The 22,191-nt window shown below is 41.1% G+C and overlaps 1 protein-coding gene and 1 long non-coding RNA gene across 5 annotated transcripts in view; one reads left to right on the top strand and one right to left on the bottom strand.

Annotated features, from left to right (window-relative positions):
• The window catches only part of malt3 (MALT paracaspase 3), a 134,249-nt gene extending 128,165 nt beyond the window's left edge, over positions 1–6,084 (top strand). For all 4 annotated transcript variants that reach the window (XM_059946129.1, XM_059946128.1, XM_059946132.1 and 1 more), the window contains one exon: positions 1,968–6,084. In XM_059946129.1, the coding sequence (XP_059802112.1) occupies positions 1,968–2,300 (333 nt within the window). In that variant the 3' untranslated portion in view covers positions 2,301–6,084. The remainder of the gene's footprint in view (positions 1–1,967) is intronic.
• Positions 6,085–6,088: 4 nt separating this feature from the next.
• On the bottom strand, positions 6,089–20,361 carry LOC132378876 (uncharacterized). The gene is made up of 2 exons (XR_009507207.1): positions 12,979–20,361; positions 6,089–8,656 (listed from the first exon to the last, which is right to left on the bottom strand). It is a non-coding gene; the product is annotated as an uncharacterized LOC132378876 (long non-coding RNA).
• Between the last annotated feature and the right edge of the window lie 1,830 nt (positions 20,362–22,191).

Genomic DNA, 22,191 nt, shown 5'->3' with positions numbered 1-22,191 from the left:
TTGAGTAATTATGCAGAAAAACAATACCGATAGCCCCTGTATTATGGGGGTTGGGAGTGAGGGGTGGGCAGAGTGTTGTGCTGCTAGAAAACAGTCCATATTGCATTTTTCAAGGTGTAAAGCCACATCATCTACACATGCATCAAGAAGCACAAGTTGAAATAAAAATTATTTTTTACTTAATATAGATTACATGAGAGCGGATTTTATTCCCTATTTTTAAATTTTAGGTTCTGATTTGTGAAGGGCAAATTTATGGAAAAACCACAACACAAGGTTACCTGTAACCAATTTCAAGACGGTTAGATCCAATATGATAAAGATGAGATCATCTATTTTACTGGGACAGTTGAGGCTATAGGCCAGGATATTGGATAGAACTCCTTTGCTCTTTTTCAAAATTAAAATGTATCTTTAAATTCAGAAGAGAATAAACAAGATATTTAGTATAATTTCTTTTTGAAACAATATCTACAACATTATAGCAGCTCTGACATTTTTTGGAATATCAGCTTCAGTTATGTACATGAATCTCGTGGTAAATTCTTGTGTAGGTTACATTAAGGTTTTCTCGTTTTCACATTTAAGGCCTTAAATGTGTTTCTGAATAAAACAAAAATAAGCTCTGAAAAGCTATTACTGAGCATTAACACCACTCTGTTTGAATCCATCCAGTGTGGCTTCCATCACTACCAGAGCAAGGAGACATATTTAACAAAGTGACAAGTGCCATATTTTGTGACTGGTGTTTATGTTCCATTCATCTATCCCTTAGTTTTCTTGACTTCCTTTTGCCTTTTCATGGTCTGTCCCTTTCCTTGGTGGGACTGCTTTGTTCCACCTTTGTAACACAGTACGTTCAACAGTAGTTTTTTACCTTCCTGATTCTGCACCATTATCTCCAAAAAAGCTCAGTCAGAAATATTTATGAGCTGATTTTTTTCCCTGCCAGTTAAACACTGGGAAGGAAGAGTCCACTGTCTCCAGCACCCTAGTGACTTTCCACAGTCCTTTAGAGCAGGCAATTCCCTTTAAGTGGTGTTTCCTGTTCTAGACTCTTCAACCAAAGGAGGCAACCTCTCAGTATCTAGCCTGTGAAGATCTTATAAGAATTTGTATGAACGCTCATTCAGTCCTAGTCTCCTCATAGCAATCCTGCCATCCCTGGGCCCAGTCAAAGGAATATTCATAGCTCTGTTTTCATAGGTAAAACACCTAAATTTTACACAGTACTCCACACGTGGTCTTACCAAGTCCCTATGTAATTGCAGAAGACTTCCCTATTTTTCTTTACAAATCGGGTTGAGATAAAGATACTTGCCTGCTCAACTGTCTGTTGAAATCTTGTTGACTAAACTCTATCAGGAACTTATTAAGCCACTTCCGATAATGCAAGTGCATCACGTTCACTGCAGTCAGTCTGACTAACCTGTTATTCTACGTACACTGCCTCAGCTATTGAAATAATGAGGAAGTAAAAGCCACTTACCTCATGAAACATCACCACCATTCAATGAAATGATCCATCTTATTTCCATTTACCACATTGATTTATAATTCTCAATACTAATATAAATCTACCAATTCCTGTTTAGCTCTCCTTTTTCACAACTATTTGAGCCTTCCATTCCTTTTCTGATTCTTGACGTTTTCCCTGAATATTGCAATTCTCATTTTTTAAAACCTCTTTTCCTATTTTCACATCCAAAAGGAGTTGCCCTCCATTATACAAAGTCTCTGTACATCTCAAAAACCTAAATTCAAGAAATGCAAGTCAAGTTAGTAAGGCTTTTCCTCATAATTCAAACCTTTTAGCTCCAAGAATCTTGAAGCTAATATATTCTTCCTGCGGTGTGGTGGTGCCTGGAAGCAAGTTGCTACTTACACAACACAAATACAAATTGAATGCAACTACTTTCCTTTCTAAGGAAATTTTCTAAGAGATCAGTTCTATTTTTTTTTTGCAGCAACCATTGATCCTGCGGGTGATCCTCCAGTATCAAAGCTGTAAGAAAAAGCCAAAGCTGGAAGAAATAGTAGATATCGACTTGGGGCTCCCCCTGGTGGCACAGCTGGAGCTGTACAGGACAATTCCAGCCACGTGGGCTGAAGAGGGCATTGCCAGCAGCAGCCATATTTCTGCTGTGGCACCGACTAACACTGTCACGAAGGATACGAGCCGTGCCTGTGGGACAGGTATTCAGAAGGCAGCAGATGAGCAAGAGCTTGTGCATCTAGCTAGAAGGCCGAATGAACCAGAGGAAAATGATGAGAGCGAAATATCAAAGTGGAGTTGGTAGCACAGTCTCCTTGGACTAAACTAGTGGAGAAGATAATATGAGTGTAATAAATATTAAATATTTGTGATTATGCACTCAACTTTAACTACTAAACTTCTGTCAGATACTTGCTACACTGCACATGGAGTTGCTGGCCAACTCCTCGTCAGTTCACGGGGTCTGCCATTGGTGCTGGGCAGTTTCAGTGAAAACTTAATGCTCTGATTCATATGAAGGTTTGAATATCTTAATTTAGTTGCCAGCCAGTTCCATTTGGTTCTTGGCTAGATGGTTGTTCGTTTATGTCACTTGTGAGGCTCAGCCTCAGAACACAAGGATAGAACAGAGATGAGGGGGAATTTCTTTAGACAGAGGGTAGTGAATCTGTGGAATTCATTGGGTTTATTTAAGGCGGAGGTTGCTAGGTTCTCGATTAGTAAGGGTGTCAGAGGTTACAAGGAGAAGGCAGGAGAATAGAGTTGAAAGGGATAATAAATCAGCCATGATTTATCTGATGGACTGAGTGACCTAATACTGCTCCTTTGTCTTACGGTCTTCACTGGAAACAGTGGAAAAGACTATCTATCAACAGTTCCATCTGCTCAGTCTGTGATACCAGTAAAATTTACTACAGATGGTTACTGGCTCACTGTCTTGAATACTGTCAATTGGATATACTGAGCACATTTTTGCCATTGAAATTCTAGATACTTGCTCATTTTATTAAGTTAATGGCATATAGCCAAGCTGCGATACTGGGTATAAGTAACCTCAACTAATCGTGATTTACTGAAGCTGCTTCCGCTCATTTTACCCTTTCTCAGCACACATGACAATGGGTGTGTGCTGGCTGAGACATGGGGATACACCAGTTCCCTGTAGGCACTCCTAGTGCACAAGGCTTTGTACCAAAGCACTGAAACTGAAAATAATCAGCAAGCTGGTCAACAACTGGACATTGATTTCACATAAATTGCTTAACTGCCTTTGATGTGTGCTGTGTTCTTTAGGTTCACATGTCATCAGGTTCCTCAGTCAAGAGAGAGGAGAGAGTTAAACTGTCCTTGTGTAGTTTTAACATCAGTTAATTGGCGAAAGGGAAACAGCCCAAACTGCAGTGTGTTTGAGGTAGTGTACACAATGTAAAAGCTAAGTTCCATAGATCATGTTCGGAACACTACTAACAGGAAACATTGTGATTGTTACAGTGTAAGGAAAACGTGCATTTATTCTTATTTCTTGTCCTTTAATAGCACTTGACACCACATTAATTTTCTGTTTATCTGTCAGGTTGTAGAAATGGTGACAGTAACATCAAATGATTAGATATTTTATGCAATATTGGACTAAAACTGAATCCATAAATGTAATTTGGCTCCAGGACTGATACACTGAGAGCTGTGAGGATTTCACTGGTTATACGCCAATACATTCTTGAGTGTTTATGGAGCCTTGCTTTACACTTTAATTAAGTTGTTATTATTTTAAACTCAATGTTATCTTTGATGATGGCTGAAGTTCTCAAACCTCAATCACTAAAAAACTGGAGACTCATGTTTGCCTACCATTCTCATTTTCCTGTCTGTTTGTAATCAGATCTGTTCATTTCATGAGCTTGTGATACAGAAAACAGAAGTGACAAAGCATCATAGAAACATTAAATTTTTTGTGTAATGAATGGATGATGAGGTGGAAAAGACCTCGATTTCTGTGCATGAGGGTGAAATGATTGATAGTAATCTGAAAGCTCGTATTGCACTCTGCGTTTTCAATTCATTGTGGACCAGGTCATCCACCATCTGTTTTATACTATTGCACTAGATCGAGGTCCACCCCAGTAATTTGGAACATAAAGGAGACAAATAAATTTGACTAGTCTGACTGCAGAAGCCAATTGAGAAGAACTAGACAGATATTAAGAGCTGAACTGGTGATTTCAGAGGGTGTTGACCACCTGGAACATACTGCTGGTGTGCTTAGCCATGGCAGGTACTCCACAACCTTAACAAGGTATGTAAGTAACCTCCTGAATCATCAGTGTGTAGAAAAGCAGACAGGTACTGGTAAGTGTAATAAATGCATGGATACTTGATGATTGAGATGGACCTGAGAGGCCAAATATCTCTTTCTGTGCTCTGATTCTATGGCAAACATGAAAGGTGACTTTAAACTAAACCACCCAGTGGAAAATTAACTAGATAACATCAGATGTGAATTTAGTGGATATAAAAGTTGACAGTATATAACTAAGGTAAATTTTATTCTGACAGTTTCTCACCAGGAGAGTAAGGATTATGTGTTCAGGCAACAGCTCCAGTGCTCAGCCGACAGTATTCTTGATTTTTTAACACTTGTGAATTTTCTTATTATATTTTACTAATTCATTGGCACCCACTCTTCAAACAAAATTATGTCACAAAGTCACATTAAATGGCAGTGTTAATCAGACTTCTTTGGAACAATTCTATTAATTAATAGGAACTTTCATCACAAGATCTCCACTAATATTAATTATCCCTCTATTTCTAATCTCTTTCTCAACTCTGACTTTTTGTGTCACTACTAATTATTTTGCACCACCAATTGTAGCAAGATTTCAGCTGCCCATAAAGACTGAAATTATTTCCCTAAATCCCTCCTTTTAATATGCTCCTCACACCTCCTTTGACCAAGTTTTAGGGCATCTGATACTAAGTCTATATGCAGCTTAGTGTTCACCTTTTCTGATCTGATTCCACTCCCTTGGTGATGTGTTTTGGAGGGGTTGGGCTACACTAAAAAAAAGGTGTATAAATGCAAATTGAAAAATTTCATTAGTGCTCTTACGGTTTTCAGTTAAGACAAATGTGCTCTGATATAAAGCATCCTGAGGAGTCAGCTGAACTCCATGTGTACTATACTCACTTTTGAATTGGTTGTTTTGTGTCAAGTTTTGTGCCAGTTAGCGCAACACTATTACTGCCCAGGGTGTCCCAGAGTTTGGAGTTCAATTCTGGCACTGGTGCCATCTGTTAGGAATTTGTACATTTTCCCCGTGAACTGCATGGGTTTCCTCCCACTGTTCAAAGATGGTCTGTTTAGTAGGTTAATTGGTCACTGTAAGTTGTCCTGTGATTAGGTTAGGGTGAAGTAAGTGGGTTGCTGGGGAGTGTAGCTCGTTGGGCTGGAAGGTTCCATTGCACACTGTACCTGTAAGTAGGCACAAAATCTGATCCGTTATTCCCTCAGCCTGAACAGGAGTTCTGCTCCGTCAGAGGCATTGTACAAGTGGAATATTAAATGGATGTGACATTTTGAAGAACAGGGAAATTATCTCTTGACCAACATTAATCTTTTAAAGTATGTCACCGAAGAGCCAGATGTAACTATAAATGAAAGATTGCTATCTGCAAATTGGCTGCTGTGGTTCCTACGTTACAGTGATCACACTTCAAAAAGTATTTGAGTAGCACATTGATGCTTGGACTGATTGGTGAGGATGAGCACTTTGATGGGATGGCGCAGGGTCTGTAAAACTAGCACCAGGAAGTCAATCCGTACGGAAAGGATTGAGGTACAAACACAATTCGGAATAATGCTGGAAAAACTAGCTCTTTGTTATGTCTGATATTAAAGTTATATTTTGATATTAATTTATGTAACATGTTTTACATGAAGTTGTAATACTTCAAATGTAGAGTTATTTAATTTTCTGCAGAGTAGAGCTGGAAATATTTTGTTAAATTTTGTCATAGTAAAACTAAAATATTACAATGTATCATTTGAAAAGTTTTGATTACATTATAATAAAATGGATTGTGCTGGACCTGTGACTGAGCAAATCAAGTTAAGATTTAATTATCATTCAACTCTACATGAATACACATTAATACAGCTAAATGAAACAGTGTTATTCTGGAGCCAAGGTGCGAAACAGTTTTGCACAGCACAAGGCATATATAAGACATCAGTAAAATGCAGTCACAAAAATGAATATTCCAAGATCCTGAGTCCATGAATGTTGCAGCCATCTACAGTCAAACATAACACAGCTTGCCTTCCGCCAAATGTAACAGTGTGGGGTAACCGTGACTCCAGCTTGGACACTGTGCCACGCGGACTCTCACACCTCTGTCCTGGGCAGCTGTAAACAGGGACACGGGATTGAGGGCTTGTCCTCACCACAGGCAAGGCCACGCAGCTCCCCTGTGGATTACCAATAAATCAGTGAATTGGACCTGTAGCAGTCCACGTTTACAATGTCCACCAAGGTCTTACAATCAGAAGGAAGGCAGCTAATCTGACTCACTGTTAGAGTGTGCACCAAATCCTCCAGTGCCTCTCTGTGGCAGGCTGTGGCATGATCTGCACCATCCAGTTTCTCTGCTAATGAGCATTTTGTGTATCGGGTAGACCTACTGTACTTCAAATTCTTGATGTCCAGCAGAGTCTTGCGATCATAAGAAATATGTTTAAAAAGGACAATAACACCTTTGGTTGACGCCATAGACGCCGTTGTGATTGAACACACCACCACCATACCAGAAGTCCTTATAGATCAAGCTGCATCCTACACTGGGAAAGCGATTTTCCTGTTTAACCCTTTACAATGCATTGAAACAATCTATACTACAAATAGATACAAGGCCAGCAGAATACAATAAACTGTTCTATTAGGTTACCCTTACCTCTACACCATCATCTTCCATACATGGATCTCTTGTAGAATGGCCTCTGTTGTCCACTCTGCATATAAAGCGACTTTCTCCAAGTAAACATCTATAAAACAATTATTTAGTTCACCTTATTCACCTCCATTCAGGGCCCCAAGCAGTCCTTCCAGTTGAGGCAACATTTCACTAGCAAATCTGCTAGGGTCCTCTATTGTATTTGGTGTTCCCAATGCGGCCTACTCTACATAGGTGAGACCCGTCATAAATTGGGGCACCACTTTGTCGAGCTCCATCCTCGAAAAGTAGAAATTCCCCAGTTGCCCAACATTTTAATTTTGATTCCCATTTCCATTCCCACATGTCAGTCCATGGCCTCCTCTTGTGCAATGATGAGGCCACCCTCAGGGTGGAGGGGCAACACCGTATATTCTGCCTGGGTACCCTCCAACCTGATGGCATGAAAATTGATTTCTCCTTCTGGTAAAAAAAAATCCCTCCCCCTCCCCTCTTTTCCTGTTCCCCACTCTAGCCTGCCTAAACCCTCCTCCTTCCCTTTCTCCTATGGTCCGCTCTCCTCTCCTATCACATTCCCTCATCTCCAGCCTCCTGGCTTCATGTGTGACCTTCTGGTTATCCTCCATCCCCTCCCCCAACCCTTCTCTTCTGGAGTCTTTTCCTTTCCTTTCCAGTCTTGATGAAGGCCGTCTGCCTGAAACATCGACTGTTTATTCATTTTCGTAGATGCTGAGTTCCAGCAGCATTTTTATTTATCGATATATAGCACAGACCAGGCCTTTCAAGCCGCATCGCGCTGCAACTCCTGGTTTAACCCTAACCTACGGTTACAAACTCCTTTCAGGCAGTGGTGGAAATTGAACCCATGTCCATGCTACTCTATAGCATCGTGGTCACCACTATACTACCATGCCACCCCACATATTTTGTGTTTTTATTTAGTTAACTATAGCTTTGTTAGGTGCTGCTTCTTGATAACTTTGCTACTAGTGTGGCACTCTCAGAAACACATCAAACAGATCAGGAGTATATGTGTAATTTAATCTCCGAATTAGCTGTCCAGATTTTCGGGAATGCTGGATACCTTTTGCTCATCTTCCACTAGTGGCTGTATGATAATACTTTAAAACAATCTCCACCAATCTACCACAGACTTGGGCAGAGATAAGGAGCTTCCGTTGGTGGAGAGTGCTGAGAATCCTTTCTCCCACTTAGCCTTTGAGATTATTCAAACAATGTATCAAAATTTATCAGAAATGTATCAAAAAGCTCTGTCAAGATGGCACCAGCAAACAACATGACCAATGGTGATGTCCTGTAGACGGTTCATAAAACCACTTTGTTTATCTCTTCCCCTTTCAAATATGTTTCTACTGCTAAGCTGTGTGGGTTTGGAAACTATGATCTACATTTTTATGGTGTGTTTTGGGGTGGATTGAATAACCTGGCACTTTCCTGTCCCTGAGGGAGTTCGATGAGGTTTGGAGTGGAGCATGTGACCTCAAGGCCTGGTAGCCTGGAGGCAGGATGCGAGCCCATGATTCACTCAATTATTTATCTGCAACTGGGGCATCGAGCAAGGCTGAAGTCTTGACCAAGGCAGGGGCATTTGACCTGTCCTCCTCTCCATTTTTGTTCTTTTTTGTCGTGCGTTCAGTGTTTGATGTTTTCTTGAATGGGTTCCATGATGCTTCTTTGTTCTGTGGCTGCCTGTGTGAAGACAAATCTCAGAATTGTATTCTGTATACTTACTTTAATAACAAGTGTACTTTGAATATTTGAATCTTTGAAAATGTTACTTAATTTGGATTTGAAGACAACAACTCAATTTCCCCTGGGTGTTATTATTAGAATGATTACCTGCTCACTGAAATATTAGCCCTAATTTCCAGATGAAGTCTAGTTGTTTGGGGAGTGGGAGACTGGATGATGGATAACAGCCTGTGGATACATTGATCTTGCTTAAATTTTATGAAAATGCAATTTTTATGGTATTCTTGCCATCCAGATTCTGGCAGGTTTCTGGTTTATTGTGTAACTTATGATGGAAATCACTCCGAGGACCATTGGAAATTAGCCCTGCCAGTTCGAATTGATTTGGAGTTGAGTGATTGGAGATGGCAATTGGTTGTCAATCATGAGGGAAATCAGTGAAAGAATGGAATCAGCTGTCACAGTGAAAAGGCATCACAATCGACAGAACAACTCCTTGAATAATAGAAGTCGGAGAGTTTGAGCCAGGAGCTCCAACCTCCATTTCATTATCTGATTTCTCAAGCATTTAAAAACCTGACCACGAGCTGTTGAAACTATAATTTTTAATTAACTATAATGTGAGTGCCATGTTAGTGTAGCAGTTGGCACAATCGCCTTATAATGCCAGAAATCAATGATTATTGATCAGGTTTCGGTTCACGCCACAGTCTGTAAGGAGTTCATAAATTCTCCCTGTGACTGCGTAGGTTTCCTCTGGGTGCTTCTGTTTCCTCCCACAGTTCAGAAGTGTATGGTTAGGGTTATAGTTTGTAAGTTGTAGGCATATGATGTTGGAGCCAGAAGCATGGGAACACTTGTGGGCTGCCCCAGCACAAATTGATTTGATGTTTGATTCCTCATTGAATAGGACCAATCAAGTGTGACAGTGGAAAAGTGTGTATGGAACCGGTGGAGATAGCAGAGGTACTTAATGAGTACTTTGCTTCTGTATTCACTATGAAAAAGGATCTTGGCAATTGTAGGGATGACTTACAGCAGACTGAAAAGCTTGAGCATGTAGATAGAAAGAAAGGGGGCATGCTGGAGCTTTTGGAAAGCATCAAATTGGATAAGTCACTGGAACCAGACGGGATGTACCCCAGGCTAAGGGAGGAGATTGCTGAGCCTCTGGCGATGATCTTTGCATCATCAATGGGGACGGAAGAAGTTCCGGAGGAATGGAGGGTTGCAGATATTGCTCCATTATTCAAGAAAGGAAGTAGAGATAGCCCAGGAAATTATGGACCAGTGAGTCTTACTTCAGTGGTTGGTAAGTTGATAGAAAAGATCCTGAGAGGCAGGATATTATGAACATTTGGAGAGGCATAATATGATTAGGAATAGTCAGCATGGCTTTGTCAAAGGCAGGCCAGGCATTATGAGCCTGATTGAATTTCTTGAGGATGTGACTAAACACATTGATGAAGGTAGAGCAGTAGATGTAGTGTATATGGATTTCAGCAAAGCATTTAACAAGGTACCCCATGCAAGGCTTATTGAGAAAGTAAGGAGGCATGAGATCCAAGGGGACATTGCTTTGTGGATCCAGAACTAGCTTGCCCACAGAAGGCAAAGAGTGGTTGTAGATAGGTCATATTCTGCATGGAGGTTGGTGACCAATGGTGTGCCTCAGGGATCTGTTCTAAGACCCCTACTCTTCATGATTTTTTGTAAATTATCTGGATGACGAATTGGAGGGATGGGTTAGTAATTTGCTGATGACACAAAGGTTGGAGGTGTTCTGGATAGTGTGGAGGGTTGTCAGAGGTTACAGCGAGACATTGATAGGATGCAAAACTGGGCTGAGAAGTGGCAGATGGAGTTCAACCCAGATAAGTGTGAGGTTGTTCATTTTGTTAGGTCAAATATGATGGCAGAATATAAAGTTAATGATAAGATTCTTGGTAGTGTGGAGGATCAGAGGGATCCTGGGTCCGAGTCTATAGGACACTCAAAGCTGCTGCGCAGGTTAACTCTGTGGCTAAGGAAGCATACAAATGTAGGGTTTGGCTTTCATCAAACATGGGATTGAGTTTAGGAGCCAAGAGGTAATGTTGCAGCTATATAGGACCCTGGTCAGACCCCACTTGGAGCACTCTCAGTTCTGGTCACCTCACTACAGGAAGGATGTGGAAACCATAGAAAAGGTGCAGAGATTTACAACACACACAAAATGCTGATGGAACACAGCAGGTCAGGCAGCATCTATAGGGAGAAGTGCTGCCGACGTTTCGGGCTGAGACCCTTCATCAGGAACACACAAAATGCTGGTGGAACACAGCAGGCCAGGCAGCATCTATAGGGGGAAGAACTGTCGACGTTTCAGGCCAAGACCCTTCGTCAGAGATTTACAAGGATGTTGCCTGGATTGGGGAGCATGCCTTATGAGAATAGGTTGAGTGAACTCGGCCTTTTTTCCTTGGAGCGACAGCAAATGAGAGGTGACCTGACAGAGGTGTATAAGATGATGAGAGGCATTGATCGTGTGGATAGTCAGAGGCTTTTTCCCAGGGCTGAAATGGCTAGCACGAGAGGGCATAGTTTTAAGGTGCTTGGAAGCAGGTACAGAGGAGATGTCAAGGGTAAGTTTTTTTTTACACAGAGAGTGGTGAGTGCGTGGAATGGCCTCCAACAATGGTGGAGGCAGAAATGATAGGACTTTTTAAGAGACTCCTGGACAGGTACATGGAGCTTAGAAAAATAGAAGGCTATTGGTAACCCTATGTAATTTCTAAGGACATGTTCAGCACAGCTTTGTGGGCTGAAGGGCCTGTATTGTGCTGTATGTTTTCTATGTCTCTATGTGATGCCAAGCGATACATTTCACTGTATGTTTCGATGCACTTGAGACAAATAAAGCTTATCTCTGTATAATTTTGATCTCAAATGTGACTGGGCCCTGATTTTAAAATATTAAGCAACTGCTCAACAGTCTACATTCAATTATCTTTATTTACATTCTATTGCATGACCATTGTCATCTAGAAAGACATTTAGGGAATTTATGACAACCACATGTTCTCCTGCGATTCCTATGCTTTCTCAGATTTATCACAGTTCCTACAGTATTGCTGGATCAAAAGTCTGAAACTACCCACTGAACAGCACTACACAGATGCTGAGGTACAAAGTGACATATCACGATCTCATTACAATTATGTTGGGATGCTGATTTTATCAGTATTGCCCAAACTTTGAGAAAGAAGGTCTAAAACTGAATGAGCTGATGCAGAGTCAGTTCAAGATGCTTGAACACAGTATGTGAACAAGCTACGAGCTACGAATTACATTTTAGCTCAGAGCTCATCCTTAACACTGTTTATATTCTTCTATAGTTTCTCTGAAAACTTAAGTCCCTAGCAAGTTTTGCAACGTATCTGTATGAATGTTCCCATTACTTCAGTACGTTGTTATCTACAGCACTGTGCAAAAGTCTTAGGCACATATAGAGCTAGGGCGCCTCAGACTTCTACACAGTACTGTACGTTGGTTAAAGTTGGATTGTGGTTGGGGAAACAGGAATGAAAGTATTTAGCTTTGTATTAGCTCAGAAGTATTAAGTGTTAATTTTAACTGATAAGACATAATGTACTGTACTGTGCAAAACTCTTAGGCATCACAGGTGCCTAAGATTTTTGCACAGTACTGTATATTCCTATTATCTCACTGTACCGCTGTACTTAGGCTTTTGCAGAGTAATAGTCATCACTTATCATCGGAAGGATATGTGGGAGGAGAGGGAAACAATGACATCTGTTACACCAGCCAAATGAAGCTGTAAAATTTATGAAACAGGAATTCATCAAGAATTTCCTGCACAGATTAAGACTGATCTACAAATAATTATGATGCTTGAATAAAAAACATTAATATTTCAATTTCATAAAGAATATAGTCACATTATTTCCTAAAATACTAAAATGTTTTTTGTAAGTTCCCCAGTGAAACCTCCTTATGTCAAAGATTGTATTCTGGGATGACCTCAAACAACTTTGAAAATAACTGTTGCAGCTAACGAAGTGAGTCAGTTTACTTTGAGTTTGTCTAGAAAGTTCCTGTTTGAAGTTAGCTTATTAGTGCCAATGCAAAGAGGCTCTGTGTGGTGAACTACATATACCCGTCTGGACACGCCCCCTGCTGACTGCTCCTGTGGTTCCTCCCACAGACCCCTGTATAAAGGCAATCGAGGCCTGAGCCCGGCCTCAGTCTCCAGGATGTAGTATGGTGGTCAACCACTGCTTGTTCCTTCTTCCAGTCAATAAAAGCTGATATCTCACCTTTACATCTTAGAGAGTTATTGATGGTGCATCACTCTGCTTCTTCACAAAATTTAAAGACTCTGTATATCAATCCAGCATCTGAGGAAGTGAAAATACTTATGTCAGCATCAGCACTATGTCTTATAATCTGAGTCTGCTGTGAAACTCGCAATATTTGAACTGCATGGACTCCAGCTAGTTTGTGAGACAAAGATATATCATACCTTTCTCTAGTCTGTGAGTTAAAATTTTCACCTTTCTTTTCGAATAGCACCACAGCCTGCCTACCTTGGCAATGTTCTACAAGCCTCCAAATTCGTTGTTGTCCATATTCATTATTACTTCTGGCTACTGTGCCTTCAACTGCCTCGGCCCTAATCTCAGGAATTCTCTTCCTAAATCCTCTAGTTCTCTCTCCTTTTCAAGATGCTCCTTTAAATTTGATCTCAGTGACTCTGCATATTCTTCTTTGTTTCCATATTAGGTTCAACGTCAAACTCCATTAGAGCACCCAGCATCTTGTAAATTTTAGACTGTGTTTCAATGCAAATTGTTGTTCCTTACCGGCATGTTTATTTTTTCCAAATGTCATGGGACCAGTTCATACAATATCCTTTCGGCCTAGCACGTCCCCACCAAAGATGCTAAAGTTGTGAGATTAAGTTTTTTGTTTAAAATTATTCTTTTGAAGAATATTGATTTTGTCACTGGCTAGAGTCGCTAGACCATCACCATTTTCATCCCTATGTCCCTGAACTGTGGAGTTTGCTAATGTCTATCAAAGGCAGTACACTGTTGGTCACAGTGTCTGGCTCATTATAGGCTCGACTGCATAGGATAGTCAGAATTATGTCCTTCCTCAGCATTAGAGAACCCAATACTGACCTAATAGTTTTTAAAGCAACCCAGTAGTTTAAGTTTCACTATTGTAACTTGTCATTTCAGTTTTGTTTAGTTAATCATTTGAATTTGTTTCTCACCAGTCATGATAAAATCTACATGAATAGTCTGGGCCTCTGGAAGTTGCACAGGATGTTGCTTCATACTGCTTTCATAGAATAGTACAACAAAGGAATAGGCTCTTTGGTCCATGAACACAATGCCACATTAAACTAAATCTCTTCTGCCTGCACACGATCTATTTCCTGCATATTTACATGCCTATATAAAATCATGTCTGCTTCCACCACTACCCCTGGCAGCTAATTTGAGGCACCTACCACTCAGTAAAAAAGAAACTTGCCCTGCACATCACCTTTAAACTTTCCACAACTCACTCACGCTCAGTGGCCTACTTTATCAGGTACACTTGTACGTCCACACGTTAAGCAAATTCCCCATCAGCCAATCATGTGGCAGCAACTCAATGCATAAAAGCATACAAACATGGTCAAGAGGTTCAGTAATTGTTCAGACCAAACATCAGGATGGGTATAGATGTGATCTAAGTGACTTTGACCACATGAATGATTTTTTGGTGCCAAATGGGGTGGTTTGAGTATCTCAGAAACTTCTGATTTCTTGGGATTTTCACACACAGGTCTCTAGAGTTTACAGAGAATGGTGCAAAAGGCAAAATAACATCCAGCAAGTAGCAATTCTGTGGGCGAAGATGCCTTGTTAATGATGGAAGTCAGAGTAGGATGGCCAGACTGGTTCAAGTTGACAGGAAAGAGACAGTAATTCAAATAACCATATGTTACAACAGTGGTGTGCAGAAGAGCATCTCTAAATGCACAACACATTGAATCTTGAAGTAGAGGGGTTACAGCAGCAGAAGATCACAGACATAACTTCCAGGCCACTTTATTAGGTCCAGGAGGGATCTAAAGAAATAAAGTGGCCACTAAGTGTAAGGAGACAAGCTGACATTCTGGATCTGCTACTAGGCAATGAGCAAAGTCAGGTGACATCTCTCAGTGGGTTTGCATGTTGGAAAACGTGACCACAACTCCCTGACCTTTACCATACCTTTGGATAGGGATAGGTTCAGGCAGTATGGGGAAGAGTTTAATGGGAGGGGAGGGTGAATTAAGATGCTATTAGGCAGGAACTTGGGAGCATAAATTGGGAGCATAAATCTACTCAGAGAAATGCACAAAGGAAATGTGGAGGTTGTTTAAGGAGCACTTGCATAAGGTTCTGGATAGGTTTGTCTATTGAGACAGGGAAATAGTGGTATGTTGAAGGAAACATTGTTGACAAGAGATGTGAAACATCTAGTCAAGAGGAAGAAAGAAAGAGTCACAGGGTAACCAGGAAAGATATTAAGAAGGGACTTAGGAGAATTAGAAGGGGACATGAGAAGGCTTTGGCAAGTGGGATTAAGGGAAAACCCAAGGCATTCTACATGAACATGAAGAAGAGGAGAATGGCTAGAGTGATTAGCTCAGATCAGAGAAAAGAGAAGAAAGGTGTGCCTGGAGTTGGAGGAGATAGAGGAGGTCCTTAATGAATACTTTGCTTCAGTATTTACCAGCGAGAGAGACCTTGACAATATTAGGACAGCGTAGAATAGGCTAAAATGCTGGAACGTTAAGGAAGTGGATGCACTGGAACTTTTGAAAACATTTAGGATTGAGATGTCTCCAGGGCCTACCAAACCTGAGGTTACCATGGAAGCAAGGGAGAAGATTCTTCCATCCTTGGCCATGATTTTTACATCCTCCCTAGCCAAACAAGTGGTACCAGAAGATTGGAGGGTGGCAAATGTTATTCCTTTGTTTCAGAAAGGTAATAGGGATGAGCAAGAGAATTACAGACCAGTAAGTCTTACATCAGTGGTTTGACAAACTATTGGAAAGAACTCATAGGAATTACAAAGATTTGGAGAAGCATACTCCAATTAGGGATAGTCAACAATGCTTTGTGAAAGGTACATCATACCTCAAGAGCCTGAAAGAATTCTCTGAGAGAGTGACAGATTGATGAAGATAGAACAGTGGATGTAATGTATATGGATTATAGTAAGGCATTTGACAAGGGTTCCTTGGTAGGCTTATTCAGAAAGTCAGGAGGCATGGGTTCCAGGGAAATTCTGTGGATTGAGAATTGACATGCACCCAGAGGCAGAGGGTGGGAGTAGATGGAGCACATTCTACCTGGAGGTTAGTGACCATTGGTATTCCACAGGGATTTGTTCTGGAGCCCCTGATCTTCGTGACTTTTGTAAATGATTTGAATGAGGAAATGGATGGGTGAGTAAGGAAGTTTGCAGATGACAAATTAGTTGTTTGTGGATAGTGTAGAAGATTGCTCTAGTTTACAGTGGGACATAGATAAGATGCAGATCTGGGTTGAAAAGTGGCAAATGGAGTTCAATCCAGAAAATTGTGATGTGCTATACTTTGGGAGGCCAAACTTGAGGGAAGAATACAGTGTTAATCATGCTTACCGTAATGTTATTTTAATATGGATGAACAGAGGGGTCGAGGTCCACATCCACAGTTCCCTCAAAGGTGTGGTGGTTAAAAAGGACTATGGTGTGTTGGCCTTCATTAGTCAGGGGATTAAATTTAAGAGCTATGAGGTAATATTGCAGCTCTATAAAACTCTGTACAGACTACATTTGGAATATTGTATTCAGATCTGGTCATTTCATTATAGGAAGGATGTAGAAAGGGTGCAGAGGAGATTTACCAAGATATTGCATGGATTAGAAAGCATGGATGAGAATAGATTGAGTGAGTTAGTGCTTTTGTTTGGAGCAAAGGAGCATGAGAGGTGACTTCACAGAGTTGTACAAGATGATAAGAGGCATAGAGTGGATAGCCAGAGACTATTTCCCAGGTGAAAATGGCTAATACAAGGGGACATGAATTTTAAGGTACTTAGGGGAAAGTGTAGGGGAGATATCAGACAGTTTTTGTTACTCCAGAGAGTGATAGGTGCGTAAAATGCACCGCCGGGGTGGTGGTAAAGAAAGATACATTATGGACATTTCAGAGACTCTTTGACAGGCTCATGGATGAAAGAAAAATGGAGAACTATGTGGGAAGGAAGCAATTAGATTAATATTGTCTGTAAAAAAGGTCGGCACAACACAGGCCAAAGGGCCTACGCTGTGCTGTAATGTTCCATGATCTATGATTATTCCCAAAAAGTTAGACATAATCCACGTATGCAGAGAGTTTGTGAGGCTTTAATATTTACGGAAAGTGAAATAGGTCAAGAGCCAAGCAGATAAGAACGTAATCAGATGAGATTATGGAAATTCACAACAGTATTTATCAAAGAGAAGGGCATGTATGATGGTGAGATGAAGGGAGCAGTTAGACATACCAGTCAACACAAAGGGACTAGGGGATGTTACAATACTCATGTAAGACTTCAACATGCAGGTAGATTGGGAAAATCAGGTTGGTGCTGGATTCCAGGAGGGAGAATTTCTAGACTGCCTACGAGATTGCTTTTTAGAACAGCTCGTGGTTGAGCCCATTTGGGGATCAGCTATTCTGGAATGTGTGTTGTGCAATGAACCAGAATTGATTAGAGAGCTTAAGGTAAGAGAACTCTTAGGGCCAAGTGATCATAGTATGATTGAATTCACCCTGAAATTTGAGAAGAAGCTGAAGTCAGATGTATCCGTATTACAGTTGAGAAAAGGGAATTACAGAGGCATGAGGGAGGAGTCGGCCAGAATTGGTTGGAAAAATAACACTGGCAGGGGTGATGGCACAGCAGCAATGGCTGGAATTTCTGGAAGCAACGTGGAAGGCACTGGATATATACATCCAAAGAGGAAGAACTGATCCAAAGGAAATGTGTCACAACCATGCTAACAAGAGAATTCAAGCCAATATAAAAGCCAAAGAGCAAAAATTAGTAGGAAGTTAGAGGATTGGGAAGCGTATAAAAACTAACAGGAGGCAACTAAAAGAATTAAGAAGATAAAGAAGGAATACAAAAGTAAGCTAGCCAATAATATTAAAGAGGATACCAAAAGTTTCTTCAGATACAGAAAGTGTAAAAGAGGGGCAAGAGTGGATATTGGACCACTGGAAAACAATGCTGGAGAGATAGTAATGGAGGACAAGGAAATGGCGGACAAACTGAGTAAGTATCTTGCGTCAGTCTTCACTGTGGAAGACACCAGCAGGATGTTGGAAATTCCAGGTGTCAGGGGTCATAAAGTGCCTGAAGTTACCATAACTAGAGAAAAGGTTCTTGGGAAACTGCAAGGTCGTAAAGTAAATACGTCACCTGGACCCGATGGAGTACACCCCAGGGTTCTGAAAGAGGTGGCTGAAGAGATCATGGAAGCACTAATAACTATCTTTCAAGAATCGCTGGATTCTGTAATGGTTCCAGAAGACTGGAAAATCGCAAATATCACTTGACTCCTCAAGAAGGGAGAGAGGCGGAAGAAACTATAGGCCAGTTAGTTGCAAAGATGTTGGAGTCGATTATTAAAGATGAAGTTTCAGGGTACTTGGAGGCACATGATAAAATAGGCCATAGTCAACATGGCTTCCTCAAGAGAAAATCTTGCCTGACAAATCTGTTGGAATTCTTTGAAGCAATAATAAGCAGGATAGACAAAGGAGAATCTTTGATGTTGGGTACTTGGATTTTTGGAAGGCCTTGGACAAAGTGCCACACATGAGGCTGCTTAACAAGCTACAAGCCCACAGTATTACAGGAAAGATTCTAGCATGGATAAAGTAGTGGCTGATTGGCAGGAGGCAAAAAGTGGGAATAAAGGGAGCCTCTTCTGGTTGGCTGCCAATGACTGTGTTGGGACCTTTTTTTTATATTTTATGTCAATGACTTGTATGACGAAATTGATGATTGAGTTGCGAAGTTTACAGGCAATGTGAAGATAGGTGGAGGGGAAGGTATTTTGAGGAAGTAGAGAGGCTACAGTTTAGGAGAATGGGCAAAGAAATGGCAGATGGAATAGTGTCAGGAAGTGTATGGTTATGCACTTTGATGGAAGAAAAGAAAGGGTTGACTATTTTCTAAATGGAGAGAATATACAAAAAACTAAGGTGTAAGAGGGCTTGGGAGTCCTTGTGCAGGATACCCTAAAGGTTCATTTGCAGGTTGCATCTATGGTGAGGAAGGCAAATACAATGTTAGCATTCATTTCAAGAAGACTAGAATATAAAAGCAAGGATGTAATGTTGAGATTTTATAAAGCACTGGTGAGGCCTCACTTGGAATATTGTGAGCAATTTTGGGCCCCTTATCTTAGAAAGGATGTGCTGAAACTGGAGAGGGTTCGAAGGAGGTTCACGAAAATGATTCCAGGATTGAATGGTTTGTCATATGAAGAGCGTTTGATGGCTTGGGCCTGTATTCACTAGAATTCAGAAGAATGAGGGGCAGCCTCATTGAAACCTATAGAACGGTGAAAGACCTTGACAGAGTGGATGTGGACAGGATGTTCCCAAAGATGGGAGAGTCTAAGACCAGAGAAAACAGCCTCCATTCTTTTAGAATGGAGATGAGGAGGAAGTTCTTTAGCCAGAAAGTGGTGAATCTGTGGAATTCTTTGCCACAGGCAGCTGTGGAGGCCAAGTCTGTATGTATATTTAAGGCAGAAGTTGACAGATTCTTGATTGGTCACAGCATGAAAGGATACGGGGAGAAGGCAGGAGATTGGGGCTAAGAGGAAAATTGAATTAGCCATGATAAAATGGCAGAGCAGACTTGATGGGCCAAGTGGCCTAATTCTGCTCATATAAATAATGGTCTGATATGGACTATGTATAGACCAGGGGTCGGCAACGTTTACCACTGAAAGAGCCAATATGGACCCATTTCCCACAGAAAAGAAAACACTGGGAGCCACAAAATGAAATAACACTGCATACAACGGTTTTTTTTTGCCTTTATGCTATGTATAAACAAACTATAATGTGTTGCATTTATGAAATTGATGAACTCCTGCAGAGAAAACGAAATTACATTTCTGCATGCAACAAAAACATTTTGAACTCCGAAAAAAAGACGTTGGGTTGAAGGTTACTCCGTAGGTAGCCTACCTTGGATCGAAGAATTAAAAGAAAGCGCGCACTGGCGCGCATTGGCAGTTGTGATGTATATTAATAGCGATAAAAAACACGTTGTAGCGGTGTGCTACACGCAGCGCTAAAATAAAGACTGCAGTCAAAGGTAACTTTATTCGAACTAAACAGCCTTGCTTTAAAGCCTCCCTCAACCCGTCCCCGTGGGCGCGGATGCTCCAAAAGACACGTACTCACAAACCCCCGTAGGCTATCTCCCTTAGTCGGAACGGTAGCTAATTGTGAGCCGGTTCGGATGTGCCAGGAAACGGTGTCTCCACAAAGTTTTCATATTGTACAAGATCACCATAATCTTCAAATTTCGAATTACATTTCAAAAGCTAACAAACCACGGGGAGCCGCATCACAGAGATCAAAGAGCCGCATGTGGCTCTGGAGCCGCAGGTTGCCGACCTCTGGTATAGACAAATAGGATTAATTTAATTTTTCATCATTTTCAGCACAGGCATGGTGGGTCTTGCTGCTATGCTATAATTTCTCAAATTCTATATTCTGTGTTCTCTATGGACTCAGGTTACTAATAGGGATGATGGCAGAACTGTACTCATTTGAGTTTAGAAGAATGAGGAGGGATCTCATTGAAACCTACCGAATATTGAAAATCCTAACCAGAGTGGATGTGGAGAGGATGTTTCCTATAGTGGGTGAGTCTAGATCTAGAGGGCACAGGCTCAGCATAGAAGGACATCAGTTTAGAACAGAAATGAGGATGAATTTCTTTAGCCAGAGGGTGGTGAATTTGTGAAATGCATTGCTACAGATGGCTGTGGAGGCCAAGTCATTTTTAAAGCAGAGGTTGACGGGTTCTTGATTAATCAGGGCATCAAAGGTTATAGGAAAAAAGCAGGAAAATGGGTTTGTGAGGAATAATAAATCACCCATGCAGACTTGATGGGCCAAATGGCCTAATTCTACTCCTATGTTTTATGATCTTATGAATATTATTCAAGACAAGCTTTTCACTGTACCTCAGTCACGAGATATTAATGAATTAGAGCAGCTTCATGAAGATTAATTAATGTTTACTTGGTTATGGCAGGGGGGCCAGTGTGAAATATGACTGCCAAGTCCAACACAGATCATATCACCTTGACAGGCAGCAATGTGTTCAGGGACCTGCTGACAGGTACATACATTGTGTATATCTTTTAAATCTAAGATGCAAGCCTCTACACATCAGTAAATCAATGTGCCATTGATCATGTAATGTACTCATAGTAATAGCATGGAGGATATGACTAGCATAAGTGTTCCTGTCTAACACTTCATTATCCTGTTAACATTGAAATTAAAATTTGATGGACTCTGCAATCTTTCTGTTAACAACAGATTTGGTGCTCAGCAGTGGATTGCAAGCATATCTGAAAGTAATCTGAAAATGTCTAACACGAGGAAATCTGCAGATGCTGGAAATTCAAACAACAACACACACAAAATGCTGGTGGAACACAGCAGGCCAGGCAGCATCTATAGGGAGAAGCGCTGTCGAGGTTTCGGGCTGAATCCTGACGAAGGGTCTCGGCCCGAAACGTCGACAGCGCTTCTCCCTGAAAATGTCTGTCCATTTAATCCATAAGACAAAGGAGCAAAATAAGGCCAATCAGCCCTTCGAGTCTGTACTATCACAACTGATTTATTATCCCTCTCAACCCCATTCTTCTGCCCTCTCCCCATAACCTTTGACATGGAAAGGTAGAGCCAGCAATTTTTGCAGACCCAGGCAACTTCTTCCAGTTCGTCCACAAAACAGTTTATTCGTCTTCTCTTATGTCTTTCCCTTCTTTTCAAGATGGTTGGGGTTCTGTTGGAGTCTGTGATCTACAGTTCAAATTACGGTTCATCGCAAGCTGTGGGGTTTTTGGAACGGCTGCGCATCCTAGTGCTTTGCTATTTCCAGGAACAGCCTGGAGGGCGTGCACCTTCAGGAAGCAACCCTTTAGATGACCTGATCCCTCGTTGATTTCGCCAACTGAAGCGTCATGGGAGTCTGAAATATCAAGACAGCAGGTGGTGTGCTTGCTAATCGTTGTTGGAAGAAAGACCCTGTACTCCAGTGATTCCCCACTCTCTCTTTCTTTTGATGGAGAGTGAGAGCTTGTCAGTGCTTGAGACGGTGGGCTTGGAGAAGCAATGCAGCAGATTGTAACATTAGAACAGGAGCCGCTGGTTTTCATTCTCGTTATCGCAGGAGTGGCCTCTT

This window comes from Hypanus sabinus, chromosome 21, assembly GCF_030144855.1.
Source record: "Hypanus sabinus isolate sHypSab1 chromosome 21, sHypSab1.hap1, whole genome shotgun sequence".
Taxonomy (NCBI): Eukaryota; Metazoa; Chordata; class Chondrichthyes; order Myliobatiformes; family Dasyatidae; genus Hypanus; species Hypanus sabinus.
The sequence above is the reverse complement of the archived record's forward strand: the minus strand, read 5'-3'. Positions and strand labels throughout refer to the sequence as shown.